Source organism: Ranitomeya variabilis, chromosome 4, assembly GCF_051348905.1.
Source record: "Ranitomeya variabilis isolate aRanVar5 chromosome 4, aRanVar5.hap1, whole genome shotgun sequence".
NCBI classification, from domain to species: domain Eukaryota; kingdom Metazoa; phylum Chordata; class Amphibia; order Anura; family Dendrobatidae; genus Ranitomeya; species Ranitomeya variabilis.
Window position 1 is genome coordinate 642,763,686 of NC_135235.1, and position 24,886 is coordinate 642,788,571.

General features: G+C 43.9%; 1 protein-coding gene across 1 annotated transcript in view; it reads left to right on the forward strand.

Moving 5' to 3' along the window:
* The first annotated feature begins 255 nt into the window (after window positions 1-255).
* The window catches only part of LOC143767341 (uncharacterized), an 855,449-nt gene continuing 830,818 nt past the window's right edge, over window positions 256-24,886 (forward strand). The window contains exons 1-4 of the mRNA XM_077255584.1: window positions 256-386; window positions 516-695; window positions 778-901; window positions 985-1,082. Of these exons, the coding sequence (XP_077111699.1) occupies window positions 309-386; window positions 516-695; window positions 778-901; window positions 985-1,082 (480 nt within the window). The 5' untranslated portion in view covers window positions 256-308. The remainder of the gene's footprint in view (window positions 387-515; window positions 696-777; window positions 902-984; window positions 1,083-24,886) is intronic.

Below are 24,886 nucleotides of genomic sequence, written 5' to 3' on the forward strand. Positions count from 1 at the left end.
ACAAGCCAGATTGCCCTCAGTGTTAGTCTCCCTGCAGGGGCCCCCTCCACCTCCGGGCCCCGGTGCAGCCACACCAGCTGCACATATGGTATATCCACCCCTATAAATATCCAAATGGCCCTTGGCAGAAAAAAGGTTACCCATCCCTGCCCTAGAGAATAAAGGAACAGTAAATTGGATAGTATTTAACATGCGTTCTTTATTATGTAACATTGGCTCATCTTCTCCCCATCCAGGTCCCTACAATATCAGATACTCTCAGTGGAGAACTTCTATATAAGAGAATTCTCCTGAGTGACCCTACAAGGATGGATAGGGACAGGGACAAGATGGCGGAGAGGATATTACACCTCACCCTAGAGATCCTCTTCCGGCTTACTGGAGAGGTGAGAGATTCTGATGACGTCACATTACATCATTCTTATCTATGGGAATAACAGATGGACAGAACTGGAGAGGTGAGGACTCTGGAAATGTCTGTAGTGAGGTTTATTAATGTGTCTCTCCATAACCAGGATTACACAGTAGTGAAGAAGACCTCTAGTGAGCGCTGTCAGGCCCCTGTGTCTGAGGGATGGGGAAGACCCCTGAGCCCGATCACGGGGCCTCCACCTCACCCCCTGATACATGAGGACATCAATGACCAGAAGATTCTAGAACTCACCTACAAGATGATTGAGCTGCTGACTGGAGAGGTGACAATGGTGGGAATGCTGGGACATTACACAGTAACGCTAAGGAAGAATCGGGGGATGACGGTATCATTGTGTGTGTCAGGTTCCTCTAAGGTGTCAGGATGTCACCATCTATTTCTCCATGGAGGAGTGGGAGTATTTAGAAGGACACAAAGATCTGTACAAGGACGTCATGATGGAGGTTCCCCAGCCCCTCACATCACCAGGTAATAGACAGCACTAAATACACACGACCTATAATTATCTGTATGTAGAGAATGAATTCAGTCCCTGTATGTGTTTCCTCCAGTTCTATCCAGTAAGAGGACAACACCAGAGAGATGTCCCCGTCCTCTTCTTCCACAAGACTGTAAACAAGAAGATCTCGATGTTCCTCAGGATCATCAGGTAGATGGAGAGAAGGTGTCATGAGATCTCCCCTATGATGTGTAGATGGCTGTGAAGGTCTTGTGATCAGTCTTGTTTTATCCACCAGTATTATACACTGAATGGCCAATTTATTAGGGACACCGGCCATATCCTGATTGAGATTTTCCTAAATGTAAATTTGATTATTCCCCCTGGAGTGAATTCACCGAATAGTACTCAAATTATAAATAGTCATATAAAATGTAGCTTTTAATATAAATATGAAAAACTAAATATAACACATTACACAACAAAATTTATTATCACCCCATACGACAAGGGTCTGTAAATTTATGAGGGACGGAAGAAACGGAAGAGATATCACCCAAATAGGTTACTATATACTCCCTATCTACCAGCAGAGGTTGGAACCCTTAATCCTGCTCAGTGATGCCCTCATTCAACGCCGGCTCTCCCTCCCTTTCCCTAAATGACCCTGTAAGAAATAGGGTGCACAGAAAAATAGCTGTAAGGTACCATATGTAGATAATCAGGTAAAAGTGGTACCCTGCTTCTGATATACCATATGGAACATGTAATATACAGGTCCTTCTCAAAAAATTAGCATATAGTGTTAAATTTCATTATTTACCATAATGTAATGATTACAATTAAACTTTCATATATTATAGATTCATTATCCACCAACTGAAATTTGTCAGGTCTTTTATTGTTTTAATACTGATGATTTTGGCATACAACTCCTGAAAACCCAAAAAACCTGTCTCAAATTAGCATATCAAGAAAAGGTTCTCTAAACGACCTATTACCCTAATCTTCTGAATCAACTAATTAACTCTAAACACATGCAAAAGATACCTGAGGCTTTTAAAAACTCCCTGCCTGGTTCATTACTCAAAACCCCCATCATGGGTAAGACTAGCGACCTGACAGATGTCAAGAAGGCCATCATTGACACCCTCAAGCAAGAGGGTAAGACCCAGAAAGAAATTTCTCAACAAATAGGCTGTTCCCAGAGTGCTGTATCAAGGCACCTCAATGGTAAGTCTGTTGGAAGGAAACAATGTGGCAGAAAACGCTGTACAACGAGAAGAGGTGACCGGACCCTGAGGAAGATTGTGGAGAAGGACCGATTCCAGACCTTGGGGAACCTGAGGAAGCAGTGGACTGAGTCTGGTGTGGAAACATCCAGAGCCACCGTGCACAGGCATGTGCAGGAAATGGGCTACAGGTGCCGCATTCCCCAGGTAAAGCCACTTTTGAACCATAAACAGCGGCAGAAGCGCCTGACCTGGGCTACAGAGAAGCAGCACTGGACTGTTGCTAAGTGGTCCCAAGTACTTTTTTCTGATGAAAGCAAATTTTGCATGTCATTCGGAAATCAAGGTGCCAGAGTCTGGAGGAAGACTGGGGAGAAGGAAATGCCAAAATGCCTGAAGTCCAGTGTCAAGTACCCACAGTCAGTGATGGTGTGGGGTGCCATGTCAGCTGCTGGTGTTGGTCCACTGTGTTTCATCAAGGGCAGGGTCAATGCAGCTAGCTATCAGGAGATTTTGGAGCACTTCATGCTTCCATCGGCTGAAATGCTTTATGGAGATGAAGATTTCATTTTTCAGCACGACCTGGCACCTGCTCACAGTGCCAAAACCACTGGTAAATGGTTTACTGACCATGGTATTACTGTGCTCAATTGGCCTGCCAACTCTCCTGACCTGAACCCCATAGAGAATCTGTAGGATATTGTGAAGAGAAAGTTGAGAGACGCAAGACCCAACACTCTGGATGAGCTTAAGGCCGCTATTGAAGCATCCTGGGCCTCCATAACATCTCAGCAGTGTCACAGGCTGATTGCCTCCATGCCACGCCGCATTGAAGCAGTCATTTCTGCCAAAGGATTCCCGACCAAGTATTGAGTGCATAACTGAACATTATTATTTGATGGTTTTTTTGTTTGTTATTAAAAAACACTTTTATTTGATTGGACGGGTGAAATATGCTAATTTATTGAGACAGGTTTTTTGGGTTTTCAGGAGTTGTATGCCAAAATCATCAGTATTAAAACAATAAAAGACCTGACAAATTTCAGTTGGTGGATAATGAATCTATAATATATGAAAGTTTAATTGTAATCATTACATTATGGTAAATAATGAAATTTAACACTATATGCTAATTTTTTGAGAAGGACCTGTATTAGAAAGGAAGGTATTAGAGGCCCTAAACAGCCACCAAAATAATAATATAAGAGAACTGGAGGGTACAGGCAAATACCTATATTGCACATATTCACAGATTCTATATATAAACTGATGCAGATACGATACTTTGGTATATGCATCATAGGGGTTCATTATGCAGTTTATAGCAAAGTTGCATATTGCACATTACCCAACAGATCTAGGATTTTCTTATAACTCTTGTATAAGTCAAAAAGCCCAGTAACACAGGAGTTGGGGTATAGAAATTCCCAGTAAAAAGGTATAGTATAATGGGTGCTTTAATATATGCACTCCACAGAGAGAGGGATTTGATAGCCAAGTTGCATACTCTGTTTTTTCACATACCCCAAACAGTCATTGAAGGAATTCTATATTCCCATATTGATCACATACATCATACATAGAAAAAGTGGGGTCAGTATGCATATTTCTCGGAGTGTTTCCCCGTAGGTTGGTTCTTCAGGAGAACATACTGGTATACATCCCTTAGAAGGGAGGACTTATCTTAAAAAAAGAGATCATCAAAGAGACAGAGTGGAAGTGGTGCCTGTCCGCATGTGTCAGGGAGTCTGTATACGCCATGTCTACAACCTCCATTGAAAGCGTCTAAAATAATTACCATATTTTTCGGACTAGAAGATGCAGCGGACCATAAGACGCACCCCAAATTTTGGGGTGGAAAATAGCAGAAAAAAGATTTTTGTGAGATTGGGGTACGTCTTATTGTCCGAATTTAAGGTATCTTACCTGAGGGCCGGCGGTGGTAGAGCGGGGTCACAGGAGGCATGGTCCCTTCCTCACGAAGCTGGTGGCTGCAGAAGTTGGGCAATGCTGCTGTCCCGGGTGCGATGCTGCTGGTCCGGTGTCGACAGTGAGGCAGAGCAGATAGCAAGGAGGAGACCCTGGAGTAATTTAGCAGATACTACAGCATCTTCACGTTATTACTGGCTCAGGATGCTGGTGCCAGAAATGTGGCGACGCCACGGCCCAGTGTCCACCGCGAGCAGAGCCGAATGCATCACCGGTTTCTCGGTGGCCATCTTCCTTAAGCCACATGTGCGCAGATTGAGATCTCGGCGGCCCTCGGCTTCTGGAATATGGCTGCCGAGATCTCAATCTGCGCACACTCTGCCTTTGGCGGCCATTTTCCTGAAGCCGAGGGCTGCCGAGATCTCACGCCCGCAGCCTCATGAAAATGGAGTGCGAGAGGTCAGTCAAGATCTCAATCGGCACACGTGCCGCCTCTGGCGGTCCACAGCTTCAGGAAGATGGCTGCAGGGAAACCACAACAATGCACTCTGCACCGCCCACTGCCGACCCCGAGCCTCTTCATCGCCACACCTCTGCCACTGCCGGTTCCCTGAGGAAGGGACGCTGCTACACCACTGCCACAACCCCCCGGTATGCCTGCGTTTGGAAAATAAGACACACCCCCCATTTTCCTCCCAAAGTTTTTTTGGAAAAAGTGCGTCTTATAGTCCGAAATATACAGTACTTCCGAGTAATCCGGATGTTTCCCTCCTGCATCGATGGAGCGCAAGTGTGGTCCACCTTGCGCATGCACACAAAGAGCATTCTGTGCGGATGCCGGCAAATACAGATATCCGCTACCTGTATAGGTGGAGCGCAGAGTGCGGTCGACCACGCTCATGCGTCAGATTTCCTTAAAGACAGCCGGAGGCTCTGCACTGAACGAGAAGTGAATATTAAATGCATATAGCGTACCCATCTATTCTGTGCAAATATTAACTGCATATACCATACCCATCTATTTTGGGCGTATTGGATTCCTATCTATCCTTATATCCAGGGTATATGCCCCAGATTGTCCCCATATCGAGCTCTTATTTTTATCTTATATGGGCCACAGATATTTTAATCTCTTACATGGGCCATAAATCTTATAGGGCCAGGGAGGAGGGCAGTACATCCTTCTGTCCAGGTTATAGGCTCTCTTCATCTCTATTCCCCCCGGAGTACAGTGGAAAGTGAATTGCTCAGTTTTCTGTGGCTCGCTTACATTGTGAATCTCCTTTAAAACGGAAAATCAAATAATTTCATTGACTTTGAACATTGTGTACATTTAATGGTTTTGAGATTGTTGTCGTTGACAACAAATATTTAGCAAAAGAGGACTCCTTTGAGAATAAGTAAGGGCTCTTTGAGATGTCCATAATCATTGGTCTGATCTTGGTGATTCTTCACTAAAAATTTACATTTGGTATCTTTATGTTTGAAGCATGATATGTGGGAAAAGGTTGAAAAGTTCCAGGGGGCCGAATACTTTCGCAAGGCACTGCATGTGACAACTATGGCTGTCATGTTTGGTCATCGTGTTAACTTAAGATTTTTTTATTCTGTTCTTTAAAATCCTTTCATGAGAAGTCTCCATCTGTCTGTGACTTTTCCATTATTTGTTTCAGGCTGAAGATCAGACCTTTATTAATACTGCTGGGACATATGAGGGGAATGATGAGTGGTTTAAAGTGGAGATATCTACAGACGACAATTCAGGTGAGTGGTGACCACAGAGAAGTCACAGATTCTACCTTGTCACAGTCTGGTGCAATTATGTTTTTAGGGGTTCTTACAAAAAATATTGTGTAATTGGATTGGTAGAAAAGTTAGATACATATATAGTAAAGTTTTAAATTGCAAAATAAAATTGGAGGCTTTTTTCTTTTTCCAAACAAAAATTTAGGGCTTTTTAGACCATAATTTTCTCTACATGAGTTGATCGTATGTTCATGTTCCCTAAGTTGCAAACAAAAATCGCTGCCACTCCTGAAAAAAAATGTGAAAACACTTTCAAAGTATTTTGTGTTCTCTAAAATGGTATAAATAAAAATGTAAGTTTATACGGCTCTAGCGACGGGAAAAAAAAAGAAGTTAAGGGTCCCAGAAATGGGCAACATACCGTAAACTATTTTGTCTTTCAATTTTCAGACTTTTTTTTTAATCTCTAAAATATAAAAAATGGTTTGGCACTGTTAGAAGTTTTCTGCCCTGAAGAATTTTGCTGTTTGGACATTTTACAGCACATTAAATGCCGTAAAAACAAAACCCCCCAAAACAGTGGTGGAATTCAAATTTTTTTTTCATTTCAACTCAATTTTGCTGTATGGCAAAGTGAATGTATAAATCGTATAATAATTAATACATAAGCAAGGTTATTGAAAAATAAAATGTTGTTTTATTCTTGACAGATGACTGTTCCAGCAAATCAGAGGCGCATCTGATATTTTCAGATTTTACAGCACATACTCCTAGTGTAACACCGCGTTCATATGAAGAGCATGACAGTGTCCCAGATACAACTCAAACTGAAGATCAGGTATCTGATCCTTTTCAACAGCTCCTATCTTCTGATTCATCCCAGATTAAGCAAACCAAAAATAACAAAAGGGATGATGAACATCAAGTAGCTGAGACAAGAAAGAAGCCATATTCATGTTCAGAATGTGGGAAATGTTTTGCAGTGAAAAACTCTCTTATTAATCATCAGAGAATACACACAGGGGAAAAGCCATTTTCTTGTTCTGAATGCGGAAAATGTTTTAAAGAGCAATCAAATCTTATTCACCATCAGAAAACTCACACAACTGAGAAGCCATATTCATGTTCAGAATGTGGGAAATGTTTGTCAACTAAATTAAGTCTTGATAAACATCTCAAAATTCATACAGGGGAGAAGCCATTTTCATGTCTAGAATGTGGGAAATGTTTTTTAGTGAAAGACCATCTTGTTACTCATCAGAGAACTCACACAGGTGAAAAGCCATTTTCATGTCAAGAATGTGGAAAATGTTTTACAGTCAAAAATCAGCTTGTTATTCATCAGAGAACTCATACAGGGAGTAAGCCATATTCGTGTTCAATATGTAAAAAATGCTTTGCACATAAATCAAATCTTGTTGCACATATGAGAAGTCACACAGGGGAAAGGCCATATTCATGTTCAGAATGTGAGAAAAGCTTTCTATACAAATCAAATCTTGTCGCACACATGAGAAGTCACACAGGAGAGAAGCCATTTTCATGTGAAGAATGTGGACAATGTTTTACAAGGAAACCAAATTTTATTGCACATCAAAAAATTCACAAAGAGAAGTAGTCTTTCTATTTTGAAAACCATTTTATTGTCAAATGATAGAAGAAAAAAATACAACATTGTCTGTCTAAAAGAGTGAGTAAATGCAATTTACAGTACTATCTGGTTAATAGTAAATATATGCAACTACCAATGGGGTGTGGTTGATGGCTATCTGAGGAAGATGTGTAGTGCTTGATTTCCCAGGGATTTGCCTTGTATCCTAGGCTATTGCTCACTCTGTCTCTTACAATCTGTACAGGAAACCCTGTAGAAGTCAGGGGACTAAGTCTTTCTGAAACCAGTGGATATACCCATGACTTGCCAACTGCTGAGGCCAATGTGATCTGTAGCCTCCCTTGGTCTCTCCTACTCTCTGTAGTCCTCAGCTGCGACCGTTGAGTAAGGTTGAGATATCATCTGTGGCACAGGTTTTGTAGGTCAGGCGTGGTCTTCCATCACAGCTTGCCCTGTGTCTTGCTAGGCACTCAGTTATCCTTTTGGATGGTGTGCCAGGTGGAGAGCAACGGCCATGTGTCTCCTTTATTGTGCTCCTGTATTGCTGAGGGGGAGCGAGGTGCATTTCTGCGCTGAGAGGAAGCTTAGTCCAGCTCTTCACTGCAGAGACTTCTCTCTGGACTCTCAAAGTTCATTGGACAGGCAATACCAAATCCCCCTGTATCTTGGTGGGCTGTTTCAACTTATGGCTGCTATATATATATATATATATATATATATATAGATAGATAGAGAGAGAGAGAGAGATTACAGCCTGCTTGAAACTTAAAGAGGTTGTCCACTACTTCCACTGATGATCTATCTGTAGGATAGGTCATCGATGTTTGATCGGTCGGGGTCTGACCCAGTCATCCCTTCCGATTAGCTGTTATCTGTGTCGGCTACCGCCGGCAGGAAGTACTCCCTTGCCAAGCTGTACTGTCTACTTGTAGTGGCCCCTACAGGGTATTACACATCCGCCTCCTATTATTTGAATTGGAGGCGGATGTGCAGTATGAAGCTTCAGGCACTACATGTAGTCGGAGCAGGTCGGTAAGTGAGTTCTTACGGCCATCAGCCTCCGCCAAAACCAATATCAGCGGGGGTGCCGAGTATTGGACCTCGGCTGATCAGACATTGGTGACCTGTCCTAGATCGTCAATGTAAAAGTAGTGGACAATCTCCTAATTGTACTCAGGTGGAATAGTTCAAGGGATTATTATACATGCCGTCTGGTCCTGTCCTAAGCTCTCGTCATTCTAGCCTGAGAAAGTCCTTTTTTTTCCCTCATTTTTCTCTTCTGTGCCAGGAAAGTGGTCGTATTGGTGTGGAAGTCAGTAAATAGCCATCCCTTGTCTCATTGGTTTAATCTAGTTAACAGATGTTTTCCCCTCTACGGAATATTTTATATGTTCAAACAAATTTCATAGTGTCTGGTTACTTGAGTGTGAGGCTACAATTGCTGTTGAGACATCCCCGTAGATTATTAGCTAATGGGGTTTATTACAGTTGGTATCTTATTTTACTATTTCTCTCAGGGTTGGAAGTGGAGGCCTGAGTGTATTAGTATGTCTATGCATGGATATGTTTGTTTCTTGGATGTTTTGAATTTCCATGACTTCCTTTAGAAGTGTGTGGTCTGGAATTGACCTAGTATGGTAACTGTGAATTCCACTTTATGCCTGGATTATTTGATAACATCCCCAGAATGATGGCCTTTGTGTTGTCGGGAAGTACAGTATATTTATTAATTTTGTCTAAATCTTGGTGAAAAGGTTGGGTTCTCATTACCATACAGTAACAATGACAACTGCGATTTTTGTAGGATTTTTATATGTTTCACTTTTTTCCTCAGTATAACACTTAGGCTACGTTCACATTTCCGGCTAGCGCCGCAGCGTCGGGCGCCGCAGCGGCGCTGCATGCATCATGCGCCCCTATATTTAACATGGGGGCGCATGGACATGCGGTGCACTTGCTTTTTGCGCCGCATGCGTCCCTGCGGCGCCCGCGTCGGGGCGCAGAGGACGCAGCAAGTTGCATTTTTGCTGCGTCCAAAATCAATGGAAAAAAGGACGCATGCGGCGCAAAAAGCAGCGTTGTGCATGTGTTCACATTTGCGCTGTGCGTTGCGGCGGCGACGCTGCGGCGCACACCGCAAATGTGAACGTAGCCTTACATATATATACACTGCTCAAAAAAAATAAAGGGAACACTTAAACAACAGAATATAACTCCAAATAAATCAAACCTCTTTGAAATCAAACTGTGAACTTAGGAAGCAACACTGATTGGCAATCAATTTCACATGCTGTTGTGCAAATGGAATAGACAACAGATGGAAATTATTGGCAATTATCAAGACACACTCAATAAAGGAGTGGTCCTGTAGGTGGGACCGCAGACCACATCTAAGTACCAATGCTTTCTGGTTGATGTTTTTGTCACTTTTGAATGTTGGTTGTGCTTTCACACTCGTGGTAGCATGAGACGGACTCTACAACCCACACAAGTGGCTCAGGTAGTGCAGCTCATCCAGGATAGCACATCAATGCGAGATGTGGCAAGAAGGTTTGCTGTGTCTGTCAGTGTAGTCAGGGTAGTGTCCAGAGGCTGGAGGCGCTACCAGGAGACAGGCCAGTACACCAGAAGACGTGGAGGGGGCCGTAGGAGGGCAACAACCCAGCAGCAGGACCGCTACCTCAGCCTTTGTGCAAGGAGGAACAGGATGAGCACTGCCAGAGCCCTGCAAAATGACCTCCAGCAGGCCTCAGATGTGCATGTGTCTGCACAAACTGTTAGAAACCGACTCCATGAGGATTGTCTGAGTGTCCAACGTCCACAGATGGGGGTTGTGCTCACAGCCCAACACCGTGCAGGATGCTTGGCATTTGCCACAGAACACCAGGATTGACAAATTCGCCACTGGAACCCTGTGCTTTCACAGATGAAGGCAGGTTCACATTGAGCACATGTGACAAACGTGACAGAGTCTGGAGACGCCGTGGAGAGTGATCTGCTGCCTGCAACATCCTTCAGCATGACCGGTTTGGCAGTGGGTCAGCAATGGTGTGGGGTGGCATTTCTTTGGAGGGCCACACAGCCCTCCATGTGCTCGCCAGAGGTAGCCTGTCTGCCATTAGGTACCGAGATGAGATCCTCAGACCCCTTGTGAGACCATATGCTGGTGCAGTTGGCCCTGGGTTTCTCCTAATGCAGGACATTTGTGGCTGGAGTGTGTCAGCAGTTCCTGCAAGATGAAGGCATTGAAGCTATGGACTGGCCCGCCCATTCTCCAGACCTGAATCCGATTGAACACATCTGGGACATCATGTCTTGCACCATCCACCAACGTCACGTTGCACCACAGACTGTCCAGGAGTTGGTGGATGCTTTAGTCCAAGTCTGGGAGGAGATCCCTCAGGAGACCATCCGCCGCCTCATCAGGAGCATGCCCAGCCTTTGTAGGAAGGTCATATAGGCACGTGGAGGCCGCACACACTACTGAGCATCATTTCCTTGTCTTCAGGCATTTCCACTGAAGTTGGATCAGCCTGTAACTTCATTTTCCACTTTGATTTTGAGCATCATTCCAACTCCAGACCTCCGTGGGATATTAGTTGTGATTTACGTTGATCATTCTTAGGTTTTATTGTTCTCAACACATTCCACTATGTAATGAATAAAGATTTACAACTGGAATATTTCATTCAGTGATATCTAGGATGTGGGATTTTAGTGTTCCCTTTATTTTTCTGAGCAGTGTATATATGTATATTATAATAAATAGACTTAAAAGGGTATACAACTACCAGTAAACTTTTATTGAAAATCAGAAACTTCTTATCATGCCTGCCGAAAATACTACACATTTATAAATACAGAATAGCTTAATTTTAAAGTGCTTATTAGATATCACTCTATTCTGTCCGAAATGACATCGGTCATGGAGCGATGTGGCTATATATGACCATTCCCCAGTAAACCACCAGCTATTGTCCTAATCACATGCAGCCTCGTCTACTTAGTGCAATTATCAAATCATGTGGGAGAGGTATTTGGGTAACCCTCTTAAAACTTTTTTCAAATAGTTATTAAATATGTTTTTAAAACTTACATCCTTGTGTTTGGACCTTTTATTTTTATATTCTTTATAGCTTAAGGTATTTCCTCTGAAACTGAAGTTGAGGGAATACTGGTATTGCGCATCTAAATAGGGAAGAATTACATAGCTACGTAGCCTGTTAAAAAGATATATGACCTTTGCAAACATTTCTGTGAGTTGCAGGAAAATCATCTATATGTAAAGAATCCGAAATGGGGAGTGAACGTGCTTACAAGTGTTTTGTTTGAAATGTGGTTTGGCTTAAGCGTGATTTGTGATTCAATGACTTTGGATTCCTTTAGAAGTAGTGACTTGTATTAATTCACTTAAATTTTCTTGTTTACGTTCCTGTGTTTTAGCAATCCCTATTAGGAAAATGTGTTTCAATGTTGACAATCAAAAAATTCACAGCAAAAGGGGAAGGAGGACTAAACGGTGTACTGCAATTTTGTTTTGTAGTTTCTTTACGTTATTATATTATATAAAATGAAAGTACACTGGCGCTACACTAGTATAGGGAACAAGAAAGGGAGAAAGGAGGGGTTAATCTAAAAACAAAGCTGCTGCTGGTGATATAACAGGGTCTGAGTAAAGCCCTGCCAATAATAAAACAACGAGGTATATATAAAAACTATCACCTGCGCTAAAGAAGTGCGTTGGTAAATGGAATAAATGCAAGTGGACACAGGGAAAATAGTTGCTTGCACCGGGAGGAGAGACACAGGTATGCAAATCCATACAGCCGGAGAAGTTGTTTGCACACATGCACTTACTGCATTAGTCTGTAGTGGCGCCGTAGCGTAGCTAGGTCTTCTCCCAGGAGGTGTCCAGTATTCGGTCCCGCAGTACAGTGGAGCAGGGAGGTAGGGTGGGGGCTTTCGCCCGCTAGGTTCTTCCTCGCTGGTCTCCGGGAGTTAGACTAGGCAGTCTAGTCTAACTCCCTGTGACCAGCGAGGAGGAACCTAGCGGGCGAAAGCCCCCACCCTACCTCCCTGCTCCACTGTACTGCGGGACAGAATACTGGACACCTCCTGGGAGAAGACCTAGCTACGTTATTATATGCGTTGAAATGTTTTTGAAAATTTTTAAGAAATTCTGTTTTTTTACTGTAGCGGGAGGCGGGTGGTGAGGGTAAATCGAGGTAGAGTGTCTGCAATGGGCAGAGGAGCCCCACTCTTGATGAGAGGAATAATCTGTAGCACTGGGAGGGTTAGGGGGGGGAAGTTGGGTTTTGAAAGGGTGGGGGGGGCTAGACAGCTTACACTTGGGAGTGAGGATAATTTGAAGAATGATGAGTGGCATGATGGGAGGCCATATTAAAATACTGAGTTGGAATGTAAGAGGCCTAGCGGATAATACCAGACGAGCGGCGAGCCTACAGTATGCTCGAGATCAAAGAGTCTCAATGATATGTCTGCTGGGGAGACACTTGGTGCGGGAAAGGGTGGATGTGCTATGTAGGCGCTGGATACAGAGGTCATATCATTCTACTTTCTCTACGTATTCAAGGGGAGTGTCAGTATTGATTCCCACGGGTGTGCATTATGAGGAGGTGGAGGTGTATGTTGATGCGAATGGACAATACGTGGTGGTGAAATGTAAAATGTATGGAGTGCTTCTGTGTGTAGCGGCGCTGTATATTCCGCCTCCCTATTCCAGCAAGAAAATTAGAGAAGTGCTGGAGCTGGTGGGACGTTGGGGCCTGATACCGTTTTTAATTATTGGTGACCTTAATAATATATGTGATAATTTTTGGTACAAAAATTAAAAATTTTCTGAATAGGTCTGATGGGCACACTACTACGTTTGGTACCTATGTCCGAGAAATTGGTATGATTGATCTATGGAGAGTAAGACATGTTGGGGAGAGGGGGACGTGAGGTACTTACCAAGGGCTCTCTCAGACCATAGTCCAATTGAGGTGGAGTTTTGATTGATGGGGACACAGGCCGCGAGCAGGAGAGAGTGGAAGATTCACCCTAACTGGCTGCAAAGTATAGATTTAGACAATATAAAGCGGGAGGTGATGGAATTCTTTGTGCTTAATGATGGGAGTGCAGATGTTCTCACTGTATGGGAAGCTATGAAGGCGTATTTAAGAGGGCTGTTGTTTAGAGATATTAGTAGATGTAAGCGGAGGGCGAGGATGGCAGAGAAGGCAGCGATTGATGGGCTGAGGGCAGCGGAAGACAAGATAGTAATACTGGGAACTCCTGAGGTCGGGAAAAGATTAAAAGCAGCTCAAAATCATATGGACTGCTCCTAATAGCCAGTTTCCTACTCCACACTGATGAGGGGCAAATACCCCGAAACAGCTGTCTGTGGATGGATACCATGTTTTGGCATAGGTGGTTTTCCTTTATTGGATGCTGCCCTTCCCGTGGTTGTTCCTTCCCGGTGAAAGACCTGGCTATTCATTGCTTGCGTTGAGAAACACGTGATGGTGTCTCCGTGGCTTTTCTACATGCATTTGCATATTTCCCATTAGGGATGGGGGCAGTGTTCTGGATCACTGCGTTGAGAAACATGTGATGGTGTCTCCGCGGTGTTGGATGTTTTGATCTCCCTGAGGTCATTCACCCTTATGTTTATATGTAAGTTATTCTCAGACTTGTGGGAGGAGGGCGTTCCTCTATAGCAGGAGGGTGGAAGTCTCTCTGTTGTTGCAGGGGCATACATTAAGACAGGAATGCATCCCAAAATTGACGGGTCAGACATCGGGGTGACCAGTGTGAAGGGTTCGTCTGCCCAACTTACCGACATGATATCACCTGACGTGTCCTCCAAAATGACTGACAGTGATGTGGTAAATAAAACCTGTGAAGCTGACACCCTGTTAGAAAGGAACTTGAGGGTTCACCATACTGTGGGGTGTGACAGACTCCGGGGGTGACTGTGACGTGTCATTTTCATTAGCAACTGCTAGGACTGAGTACAATGGTGTGCTGACAGAAACACTGACACAGGGGAACGACTGTGCTCCACAAGGTGACGTCAGGATAGCGCGGGGGCAGCCATACCAGAAAATACGACCTGTGTAAGTGGCGACTGCTGGTTCCAGGATAACCAACTGGGTGGTGGTGACTCCCATTCAGATGAGGACGCCAGCGGGAAAGAGTGCAGTATAGCTGACTCAAGTACAAGTGGCAAGTCTTCCTCCCGTCGCCGGAGACGTAAAAGAGGAAAAGGGGCTGAACAAATTGCACCCTGTGAGAAGATTGTTAAAGAGAAGGTCCAGGATCTTGCTTATGAGTTGTCTCATGAGAAGCAAAAGGTAACAGATTTACAGGCCGAGTTAAGGCATCTGAGACAAGCAGCTGAGCACAGGGTAGATGAGCTGGAGAAGGAAGTCTCTGAGCTCAAACATCACCTGTCAACATGGCTAAGTGTGAATAAAACCTTAAGGGAAGATGTGGAAGGGCTCAGAGAAGCATTAAGTGGTCTTCTGCAAGAGAAGGAGATGCTGGTCGAAGACTCACAGCTGCGGTACCAGAGTGGTAACGGGGTGAAGATGCCAGTGCCCATCCTGGCCAGGGGTCTGGAAGAGTGTAAAGCGGAGGAAGAATTGGCACTAAAAGCAGAACAAGACGGTCACCTGGTCGTGGCAGATGTCTTAATGGAAAGGTCCGAGGCGAAAAGGAGCCGTACATCCATGAAGAGAGTGAGACCTTGCTCTTCAAGACCGTGATAGATGTACCCGAAGAGGTGCAAGAAGCCTGTACCAGTGAAGGTGTGCATGAGGCCTTTAAGAAGGGGGTCGAAGCGCATAGTGTGAACTGGGCACCAGAGACGAAACAGTTGGTGATACTGTCCGCTAAGGAAGTCACAGTAAAGCGGGTGGCTATCCTGAAGGATATGCACCTACAATGTCTTCGCACAAAACAGATGATCCTGATGAGGAACAAGGAAATAGCTCGACGTTTGGAGCATGCCAGGAAAGCTCAAACTCGGCTGGGCTTTGTGGAAGATATCATTCAAGTACCCAGAAATTTGGTGGGGAAAGTCATTGGAAGATTTGGAAAAGTAATGCAGGACCTGGTGAATAGATCCCGTGTGGCAAGAGTGAGGATTCCAGATGTTGGCGAAGTCCAGGTAGCTGGTGAAGATGGGATGGTTCCATTTGTTGTAATTGGCTCAGTAAATAGCCTCAGGAACATTTGAATGCTTCTGGAATACCGGTTGACATATCTGAAGGAGATAGAGCAGCTAAGACTGGATCGTCGGAAAATTAGTAAACAGCTGCAGAATATAAGATGGCAACCGCTTCCGACCCAGGGTATGGAGGTACGAAAAGGTACCCTAAATAATAGAAGAGTTCAAAGTAGTGACTCCTCTGTTAGCTCGAGACTGAGTGACCCAGGTGGGAGACCTGGTAGCAGATGTAGTAGCGAAGGGTCAGACTCAAACCAGACAGTCAGCTCGACTGTAAGTGGGTTGACCAAAAAGGGTCTGCTGACACAGACGGATGGTGACTCAAGGGTTGAAGCCCAAGGCCGACAAACTGACCGCTGGGGGCGGGGGAGGAGTATCAAAGGTGACGTGGGTTCCCGGTATCGGAACCCTGGGTTTATGTCATGTGTCCACCCCAATAGGGTTGAACAAAGGGGGAGGTATGTGGTGCAGTGACCAATCTTACAGCCAGGGGGCGCTGAGTGTGGGCTGCAGGATGCGCTTGGACGTATAACTGTGGTGGTGAGAGAAAGTACGGCAGGATTATAAATGGCCGGTATGTGTGTCGCAGAGGAGGACACTCTGTGCTGTCAGTCTAAAGTTATGTTGTGTTCTGGGACCTGTAGTCCCACAAGTAATTGTAGTTCTAATGGAAGACTGGCAGGGCTAGTTGTGAGAGATGGGAGGGTCAATCTAGCCACACACACCCACACTCTCACCCAGGGGAGTGGTTACAGGTATGTAATGTGGCCAGGGTGTGGGTCACATGGCTCCTGTGTTTGGATCTGAATGGTCCAAGTGCAAGGCCCTGGAAGCCTGTGTTGGAAATCCTGTGATTTCCTGAATAGCACATGGTTGGGCTTTGGCACTGAGTGGCCTGTGTGCTGTAGGTCCTTGAGGGTCAGTGTTGGAGTCTCCTGTGGGTGGAGACATCCTGGAAGCACTGAGAGACCGTGGACCTGGAGGGTCAGTGTTGGAGTCTCCCGGGAGTGGAGAATTCCTGGAAGCACTGTGAGACCGTCGACCTGGACAGTCCGTGTTGAGGACCTGGGACTGACGTGGAGTCAACCTGTGGAGCAGGAGCTCCTGAAAGGTTACCCCGGACGAGGGGATTGTAATATATGGCAGAGCAGTTTATCTGCTGCATGAACAGACTGGTGGTCGTGATAAGTTCATGGATATAATGAAATAGACTGTATGTCATGTGGTTTATGAAGTTTAATAAACCAGATTAGACTGTATTGTAAGAAAACCGAGCCTGTATGCGTTATTCCCGTGCCAAGCGAGTGTCCCCCAAGACCCGAAGTAAGGGAAACGCTACTATATATATATATATATATATATATATATATATATATATATATATATATATATATATATATATATATATATATATATATATATATATATATATATATATATATATATATATATATATATATTAGTGTAGAAACAAAAAAAAAGTACACATATTTGGTATGGCTGCGTCCGGAATGAGCCACCCTGTGAAACGGTCACACTTGTTCACTCCTTCAGTGCAAACCGTAAAAAAAGGAGCAAAAACCTTTGCTTTTTCCTGATGCCGCTAAACAAAAAGTAGAATAAAACGTGATCAAAATGTCATATCAAAATAAAAATAGTACCGCTGAAAACGTCACCCGCAAAACACAAGCTGCCACACAGCTCCAACAGCAGAAAAATAATAAAGTTATAGCTTTCAGAATAAAGCGATGCAAAAACAATTAGCAATTTTAAAAAAAGCTGCAAAACGTAAAAAAAAATATAAATGTAGCATCGCTGTAATCGTACTGACCCGAAGAATAATGCTGCCTTATTAATTTTACTACACACGGAACGTCAATTAAAAAGAAAACAATTCCTGGTGTTTGATCATTCTGTCTCCCAAAAATCAGAATAGAAAGTGATCAAAAAATGTCATGTGCCCGAAAATGGTACCAATAAAAATGTCAGCTCGTCCGGCAAAAAACAAGCCATCACATGACTCTGTCTGCCGAAATATGAAAAAATTATAACTCTCAAAATATGGTGATGCAAAAACTTGTTTTTGCAATAAAAAGCATCTTTTAGTGTGTGACAGCAGCCAATCATAAAAATCCGATATAAATCTGGTATCTCTGTAATCACACCATACCGAAGAATAATGTCGCCTAATTACTTATACCGCATGACAAACGTCGTAAAAAATAAATAAGCAGGATTACTTACCGGTAATGCCCTTTTAATGAGCCACGACAGCACCCACAATGAGAGAGGGACCCGCCCATAGGAACAGGAAACCTACAGAGATAAAAGGGCGGTCCCCCTCTCCTCAGTTGTTTTTCAGAGTACAAGAGGAACCGCCGTTGTTAAATTAGTATATATGTCTGTAATTTGTTTGTACATTTTATGTTATCTATATTCACCCATGAGAATATTTTGTATAATAACTATACATAACTAACTACGGTGGGAAGTGACAGGGTGCTGTCGTGGCTCATTAAAAGGGCATTACCGGTAAGTAATCCGGCTTTTTACCCTTCGCCACGACAGCACCCACAATGAGAGATTTACAGAGAACCTTCACCTGGATGGGATCACCGTGCTGAGGACAGCTCTCCCGAATGCCAAGTCAGATGCAGAAGATAGATTAAGCCTATAATGTTTATAAAAAGTCAAAGGTGACGACCAGGTTGCGGCCTTACATATGAGCTCGATAGAGATGTCTTTATTCTCCGCCCAAGAGGATGAAAGGGCCCGAGCTGAATGTGCTTTTACTCCTTCTGGAGGATCTTTGCCTTTGTAATAGTTATAGGGGATAACTCAGGAGACACTTTGCATGGAACAAGACAACTACAGGACACAGTTTTATAAGTGGTAAAGTCTATATTATCACACGGTGATTCAAACAGGGGCAGAGAGAAACTCAAGTCCACAACACTTGGTGTAAATATTAAACGCAGCTTAGCAGTCTATAGGAAACTTCAGAGGAAAATGCAATCATGCAGAAAGTCTATGAAGCACAATTATTCTTGAGGATACTTGACACGAATAAGTCCTTGTTTTAGTCCAAACACAGATAGATATGCTTATAAGGCAGTTCAAATAATATCTTAGCTCTACCAGGGAGGCCTGGGTAAAAGTCTCAGGTTTTTGCAGAGCAGCAACAGCTTACATGTCCAGCAAATGCAGATGGAAGTAAACATGAGCGGCAGATGAAGGAGGATTACTGGAAACTGGTGTATGCAGCAGGAACTCAGAGCAGAGTAGCAGGATCACCACACAGGTTCACAGGAGCAGGTATATAGCCAGGGAGTCACCAGAGTCAGGAGCTGGATGCAAGGCAGAATACTCTAGCACAGACTGAAGGCTGAGGTGGAGTTTTATAGCAGAAAGACACAGTGCACATGAGACCAAAGACGCCATGTTGGAAAAGGGCAGTAATGCACAAAAGGTAATAAAAAATGTTCAGAGTCCTGACATTACTCCCTCCTTAGAAGCGGCCTCAGGACGATCCTGGACCTGGTTTCTCAGGGAATCTCTGATGAAAACGAGAGATCTTCTGTTGGGCATTGATGTTTTCCACAGGTTCCCAAGAGTCTTCCTCAGGGGGATATCCCTGCCATCTTATCAGATATTGGAGCCGATTCCTGCGAATCCTGGAATCAATAATTTCCTCCACCACAAATTGTTCTTGCCCATCAATCACCACAGGCTGCGGAGGTGGCACAACATGTCCCTGGAAGGTATTAGGAGATACAGGCTTTAGTAAAGATACATGAAAAACTGGATGTGCCTTCATAGTCCTAGGCAGCTTCAGCAGACAGGCCACAGAGCTCACAATACCGTTGATCTTGAAAGGGCCAATGAATTTCTGTCCAAGTTTTTGTGAAGGAACATTTAACTTCAGATTCTTAGTTGCTAACCACACGGAATCTCCTACCTTGAACATGGGTGCAGGGTTACGGAATCTATCAGCTGATCTCTTATAACGTTCTTGAGCTGTGGTCAGGGATTCCTTCAGAACTCTCCAGATTTTGCCTCATCGCAGTCAGCCTTTCCTTTACTGCCGGAATCGGAGAATTAATTGGAGACCTAGGTAAGATACACAGATGATAACCCAGATTGGCAAAGAAAGGTGTAAATTTAGTGGAGGCGCTCTGAAAATTGTTATATGAAAATTCGGCTAACGGCAGCAACTCCAACCAATCATCCTGGAGATGGCTGACATAGCATCTTAGATATTGTTCCAGCGTCTGGTTGGTACGCTCAGTCTGACCATTTGGCTGGGGATGGTAAGCGGAAGAGAGACAGACATTAATATTGAGTGCAGAGCAAAGCCCCTTCCAGAATCTTGAAGTGAACTGTACTCCACAGTCAGAGATGATCTCATCCGAAACCCCATGCAACCGAAAGACATTCTGTATAACCAAGTTCACTGTATCTTTAGCTGAGGGGAGGCCGGTGCACAGAACAAAATGAGCAGCTTTAGTCAGGTGATCAACTACCACCATGATTGTATTCATGCCCCCCGATGTAGGCAGCTCCACAATAAAGTCCATTGATATAGACCCCCAAGGGCGGGACGGAACAGGTAATGGTTGTAGAAGACCCGTAGGTGCCACATGAGTCTTGTAACGAGCACATACCTCGCAAGAGAGAACATAGTCCTTGGTATCCTTCAGGCAAGTTGGCCACCAGAAGAATCGGCTCAGGAACTCTTGTGTCTTCTGTACCCCCCTGTGACCAGCCAACTTGGGAGTCATGTACCAACTTGAGGATCTGCAGACGGACGACCTCAGGGACATAGATTCGTCGATTTCTGAACCACATGCCACCCTTAAAGACAAGATTAATATCCACAGGTGGGTTGGCCAGAAATACTTCACCCTTATAGGCCTCCCTGCACTCCTTCCACAAGCCCTGATCGTGGATAACTCAAATGAAATTGGCATCAGATAGAATGGTCTTGGACGGGACTCCAGGTACGGAATCCGCAGCATGGATTCGGGATAAAGCATCAGCCTTCCCATTAAGAGAACCTGGATGGTACGAGATAACAAAGTTAAATTGATTTAAAAATAAGTTCCAAGGAGCCTGACGAGGAGAAAGACATCTAGCGGATCTAAGGAAGTCTAAATTGCGATGGACAGTTAGCACTATGATCTGTTGTGCAGCTCCTTGCAGATGATGCCTCCATTCTTTGAAAGCCGCAATAATAGCCAGCAATTCCTTGTCTCCCACGTCGTAATTCTTCTCTGCTGAGGTTAGTCTACGGGAAAAGAAAGCACAAGGATGTAACATGACCTCTCCAGTTCTTTGAGAGAGAATAGCCCCCAAAGCATTATCAGAAGCATCCACCTCCACAATGAAAGAAAGTGTTGGATCTGGGTGTATCAACAGCGGTGCTGATGTGAAACAGCTCTTAAGCCGATCAAAAGCTTCTTGAGCCTGTGATGACCACTTAAAGGGCTTTTCCTTCTTTGTCAAGGAAGTAATGGGACGGACAATATCAGAAAAATTTTGAATGAAGCGTCTGTAGAAATTTGCAAAACCAATAAAACGTTGGACCTCCTTAACGTTCTTGGGTACCGGCCAGTCAAGGATAGCCTGAATCTTACCAGATTCCATGTTCAGCCCCTGGGGAGAGATTATATAACCTAAGAACTGTATCTCAGAACGATGGAACTCGCATTTCTCCGGCTTAATATACAGATGGTTCTCTTTCAGGCGTCTTAAAACAGTTTTGACATGTTCTTCATGTTCCTGTAAAGAGTCAGAAAAGATTAGTATATCGTCCAAATAGATCACCACAAACTGGTCCAGCAAATCTCTGAAAATGTCATTAGCAAAATTTTGAAACGTTGCATGGGCGTCACAAAGCCTGAAGGGCATCACAAGAGATTCAAAGTGTCCATACCGGCATCTGAATGCTGTCTTCCACTCATCCCCTGGACGAATATGCACCAAATTATAAGCCCCACGAAGATCCAGTTTAGAGAACACCTTAGCATGGCAGACTCTTTCCAGTAATTCGGGAATCAGAGGCAAAGGGTAACGGTTTCGTACGGTTACCTTATTGAGTTCCCAATAGTCAACACAGCGTCTCAGGGTCCCATCCTTCTTTTTTTTACAAAAAATATAGGTGCCCCTGCTGGTGAGGAAGAAGGATGTATGAAGCTTTTGGCCAGATTTTCATCAATATACTCCTTTAAGGCTTGAAGCTCAGGTGCCGCCAAAGGGTATACGTTACCAAAAGGAATAGCTGCCCCAGTAAGCAGCTCAATGGGACAGTCATAATGCCTGTGTGGAGGAAGCTGATCTGCATTCTTCTTGTCACAGATGTCAGAGAACTCTTTATATGCTGGAGGTATAAAAAATACCTGTACATGTGGTTCCGTAGCATTGGACTCAGGGACAGCTTCTGTTAACGCTGAGTTGCTCCTTGTTGAAAAGATAACCTCCTTGGTCTCCCAGTTGATAATTGGGTTCTGAGAACGCAACCAAGGAATGCCTAAAATCACAGGAAAATGAGAAGAAATTATCAAGAAAGAAAGTTGCTCCTGATGATTAGGCTCCAACAAAATTTCAAGGGGTACGGTCTCCTGATCCACAGGCCCAGAGATTAAAGGTGACCCATCCACTGTTTCCATGGTAATTGGAGAGGTTCTTTGCTGAATTTCAATACCATGTTCCTTGGCAAATGCGATATCCATGAAATTGTCACCTGCACCAGAATCAATCATAGCTGCACTGGAAATCAACTATACTGAACACAGGATCTTAATAGGGAGAGAACAGTGAGAGTTCTTTTCCTTAAGCTCCTTGGGGGGTGAAGTCATAGAAAGTGAATTGAATACAGCGTTTAAAGGCAGGCTAGATTCAGAGATGTCAGATTCATCATCACAGTTGTCATACTCCCCTACTGCTGCTAGCACCTTGTTACGCCGTCTAGGACACTTAGGACAATTGATCAAGAAGTGGTCAGACTGGCCGCAGTAGAAACATAGACTTTCACGAAAGCGATGCTCCCGGCGCTCATTGATCTCGCTAGCGCTGAACGGAATCAATTTGCATGGGCACCGCCTCCCGAGATGTTTTACCTGCAGGCTCTTTGGAAGGAAGGAAAAAGTTAGAAATACGGTTATATGCAGCAAACTTCTCCTGCCTACGCTCAGTAAAGCGAATGTCTATGCAAACACAATGCTGTATAAACGTTTCTAGCTCTTATGGTGACTCAGATCGAGCTAATTCATCTTTTACAATACTAGACAGACCCTTTTAAAGATAGGCAATTGTGAATAACTGTCCCAATTGGTATCTACTGCTAATCTCCTGAATTCAGTAGCATACTCAATAACAGAACATTTAGCCTGGCGTAAAGACAATAAAGCAGATTCAGCGGTAGCACGGCGATTAGGGTCATCAAACATTAATGCCATAGCAGCCAAGAAATCATTCAAGTTATTTAACCGTGGGTCACGAGACTCAATCATCGGATTCGCCCAGGCGAGCGCTCGTGCGGTCAGCAGCATTATTATACACAATACTTTGGATCTATCATTAGGAAAATGTTCAGCATGCACATCAAAATATAGCATACATTGATTCACAAAGCCACGAAATTTGTCGCGATCACCATTAAATCTGAATGTGGGCAACTTAGGTGGGCTAGCTGGTGGCGGTTGCCCAGAGGGTAAAGTCGCTTGTGCAGCTATTGGCGTGCTTATGTCCTGAACAGCCCGTCCATACTGGGACTCTATGCCAGCAAGTTTGTTTTCCTGGGCTGCCATGCGGGTGCTTAAGTCCTGCAAAGTCTGTCCAAACACTTGATTGTGTTCAAAGCTTCCAAACTTCTTTTGCAGACCTTCCACGTCTTTCTGCAGTGATCTAATTATGGAAAACACCTGCACTAATCTGCTCTCTGCAGTCATTGTTCCAGCAGTCTCCTCTTTTCTGGCTAGAGTATCCTGTAATAGTTATAGGGGATAACTCAGGAGACTCTTTGCATGGAACAAGACAACTACAGGACACAGTTTTATAAGTGGTAAAGTCTATATTATCACACGGTGATTCAAACAGGTGCAGAGAGAAACTCAGTCCACAACACTTGGTGTAAGTATTAAACGCAGCTTAGCAGTCTATAGGAAACTTCAGAGGAAAATGCAATCACGCAGAAAGTCTATGAAGCACAATTATTCTTGAGGATACTTGACACGAATAAGTCCTTGTTTTAGTCCAAACACAGATAGATATGCTTATAAGGCAGTTCAAATAATATCTTAGCTCTACCAGGGAGGTCTGGGTAAAAGTCTCAGGTTTTTGCAGAGCAGCAACAGCTTACATGTCCAGCAAATGCAGTTGGAAGTAAACACGAGCAGCAGATAAAGGAGGATTACTGGAAACTGGTGTATGCAGCAGGAACTCAGAGCAGAGTAGCAGGATCACCACACAGGTTCACAGGACCAGGTATATAGCCAGGGAGACACCAGAGTCAGGAGCTGGATGCAAGGCAGAATACTCTAGCACAGACTGAAGGCTGGGGTGGAGTTTTATAGCAGGAAGACACAGTGCACATGAGACCAAAGACGCCATCTTGGAAAAGGGCAGTAATGCACAAAAGGTAATAAAAAATGTTCAGAGTCCTGACAGCCTTTTGATAAGTATGCAAGATGGATGGCATCTCTGATCCAGCGGGACAAAGTAGCTTTTGTGACCCCGTGGCCTTTTCGGTGACCCTGAAAAGATACAAACAGAACCCTACTCTGTCTGCAGGACTGGGTTCTCTCTATATAATTTAAGACGGCTCTTTTCACATCCAACATATGTAGCTTCTCTTCCTCTGGATTGGATGGATTGTCATAAAAGGAAGGCAGAAAAATCTCCTGAGATCTATGGCAGTTTGTTGCTACTTTGGGGAGATATGATAGTTACATATAGTTACATAGTTATTAAGGTTGAAGGAAGACTTTAAGGCCATGTGCACACGTTCAGGAATGTGTGCAGATTTTTCATTCAATTTTCCTGAAGAAAACCTGATATTTTCTCCCAGAAATCCGCATGCGTTTGTGGTGCGTTTTTGGTGCGTTTTTGATGCGTTTTTTCTAGCGTTTTTTGAGCGTTTTTTAAGCGTTTTTATGAACAAATAAAGTTGGTAAAAAAAAAATAAAAAAAAGAGACTCTCAATAGGTCATTTCCTGTTCCAACCCCTCTTCTCCATTTTGCCTTTTTGTTGCATTCAACA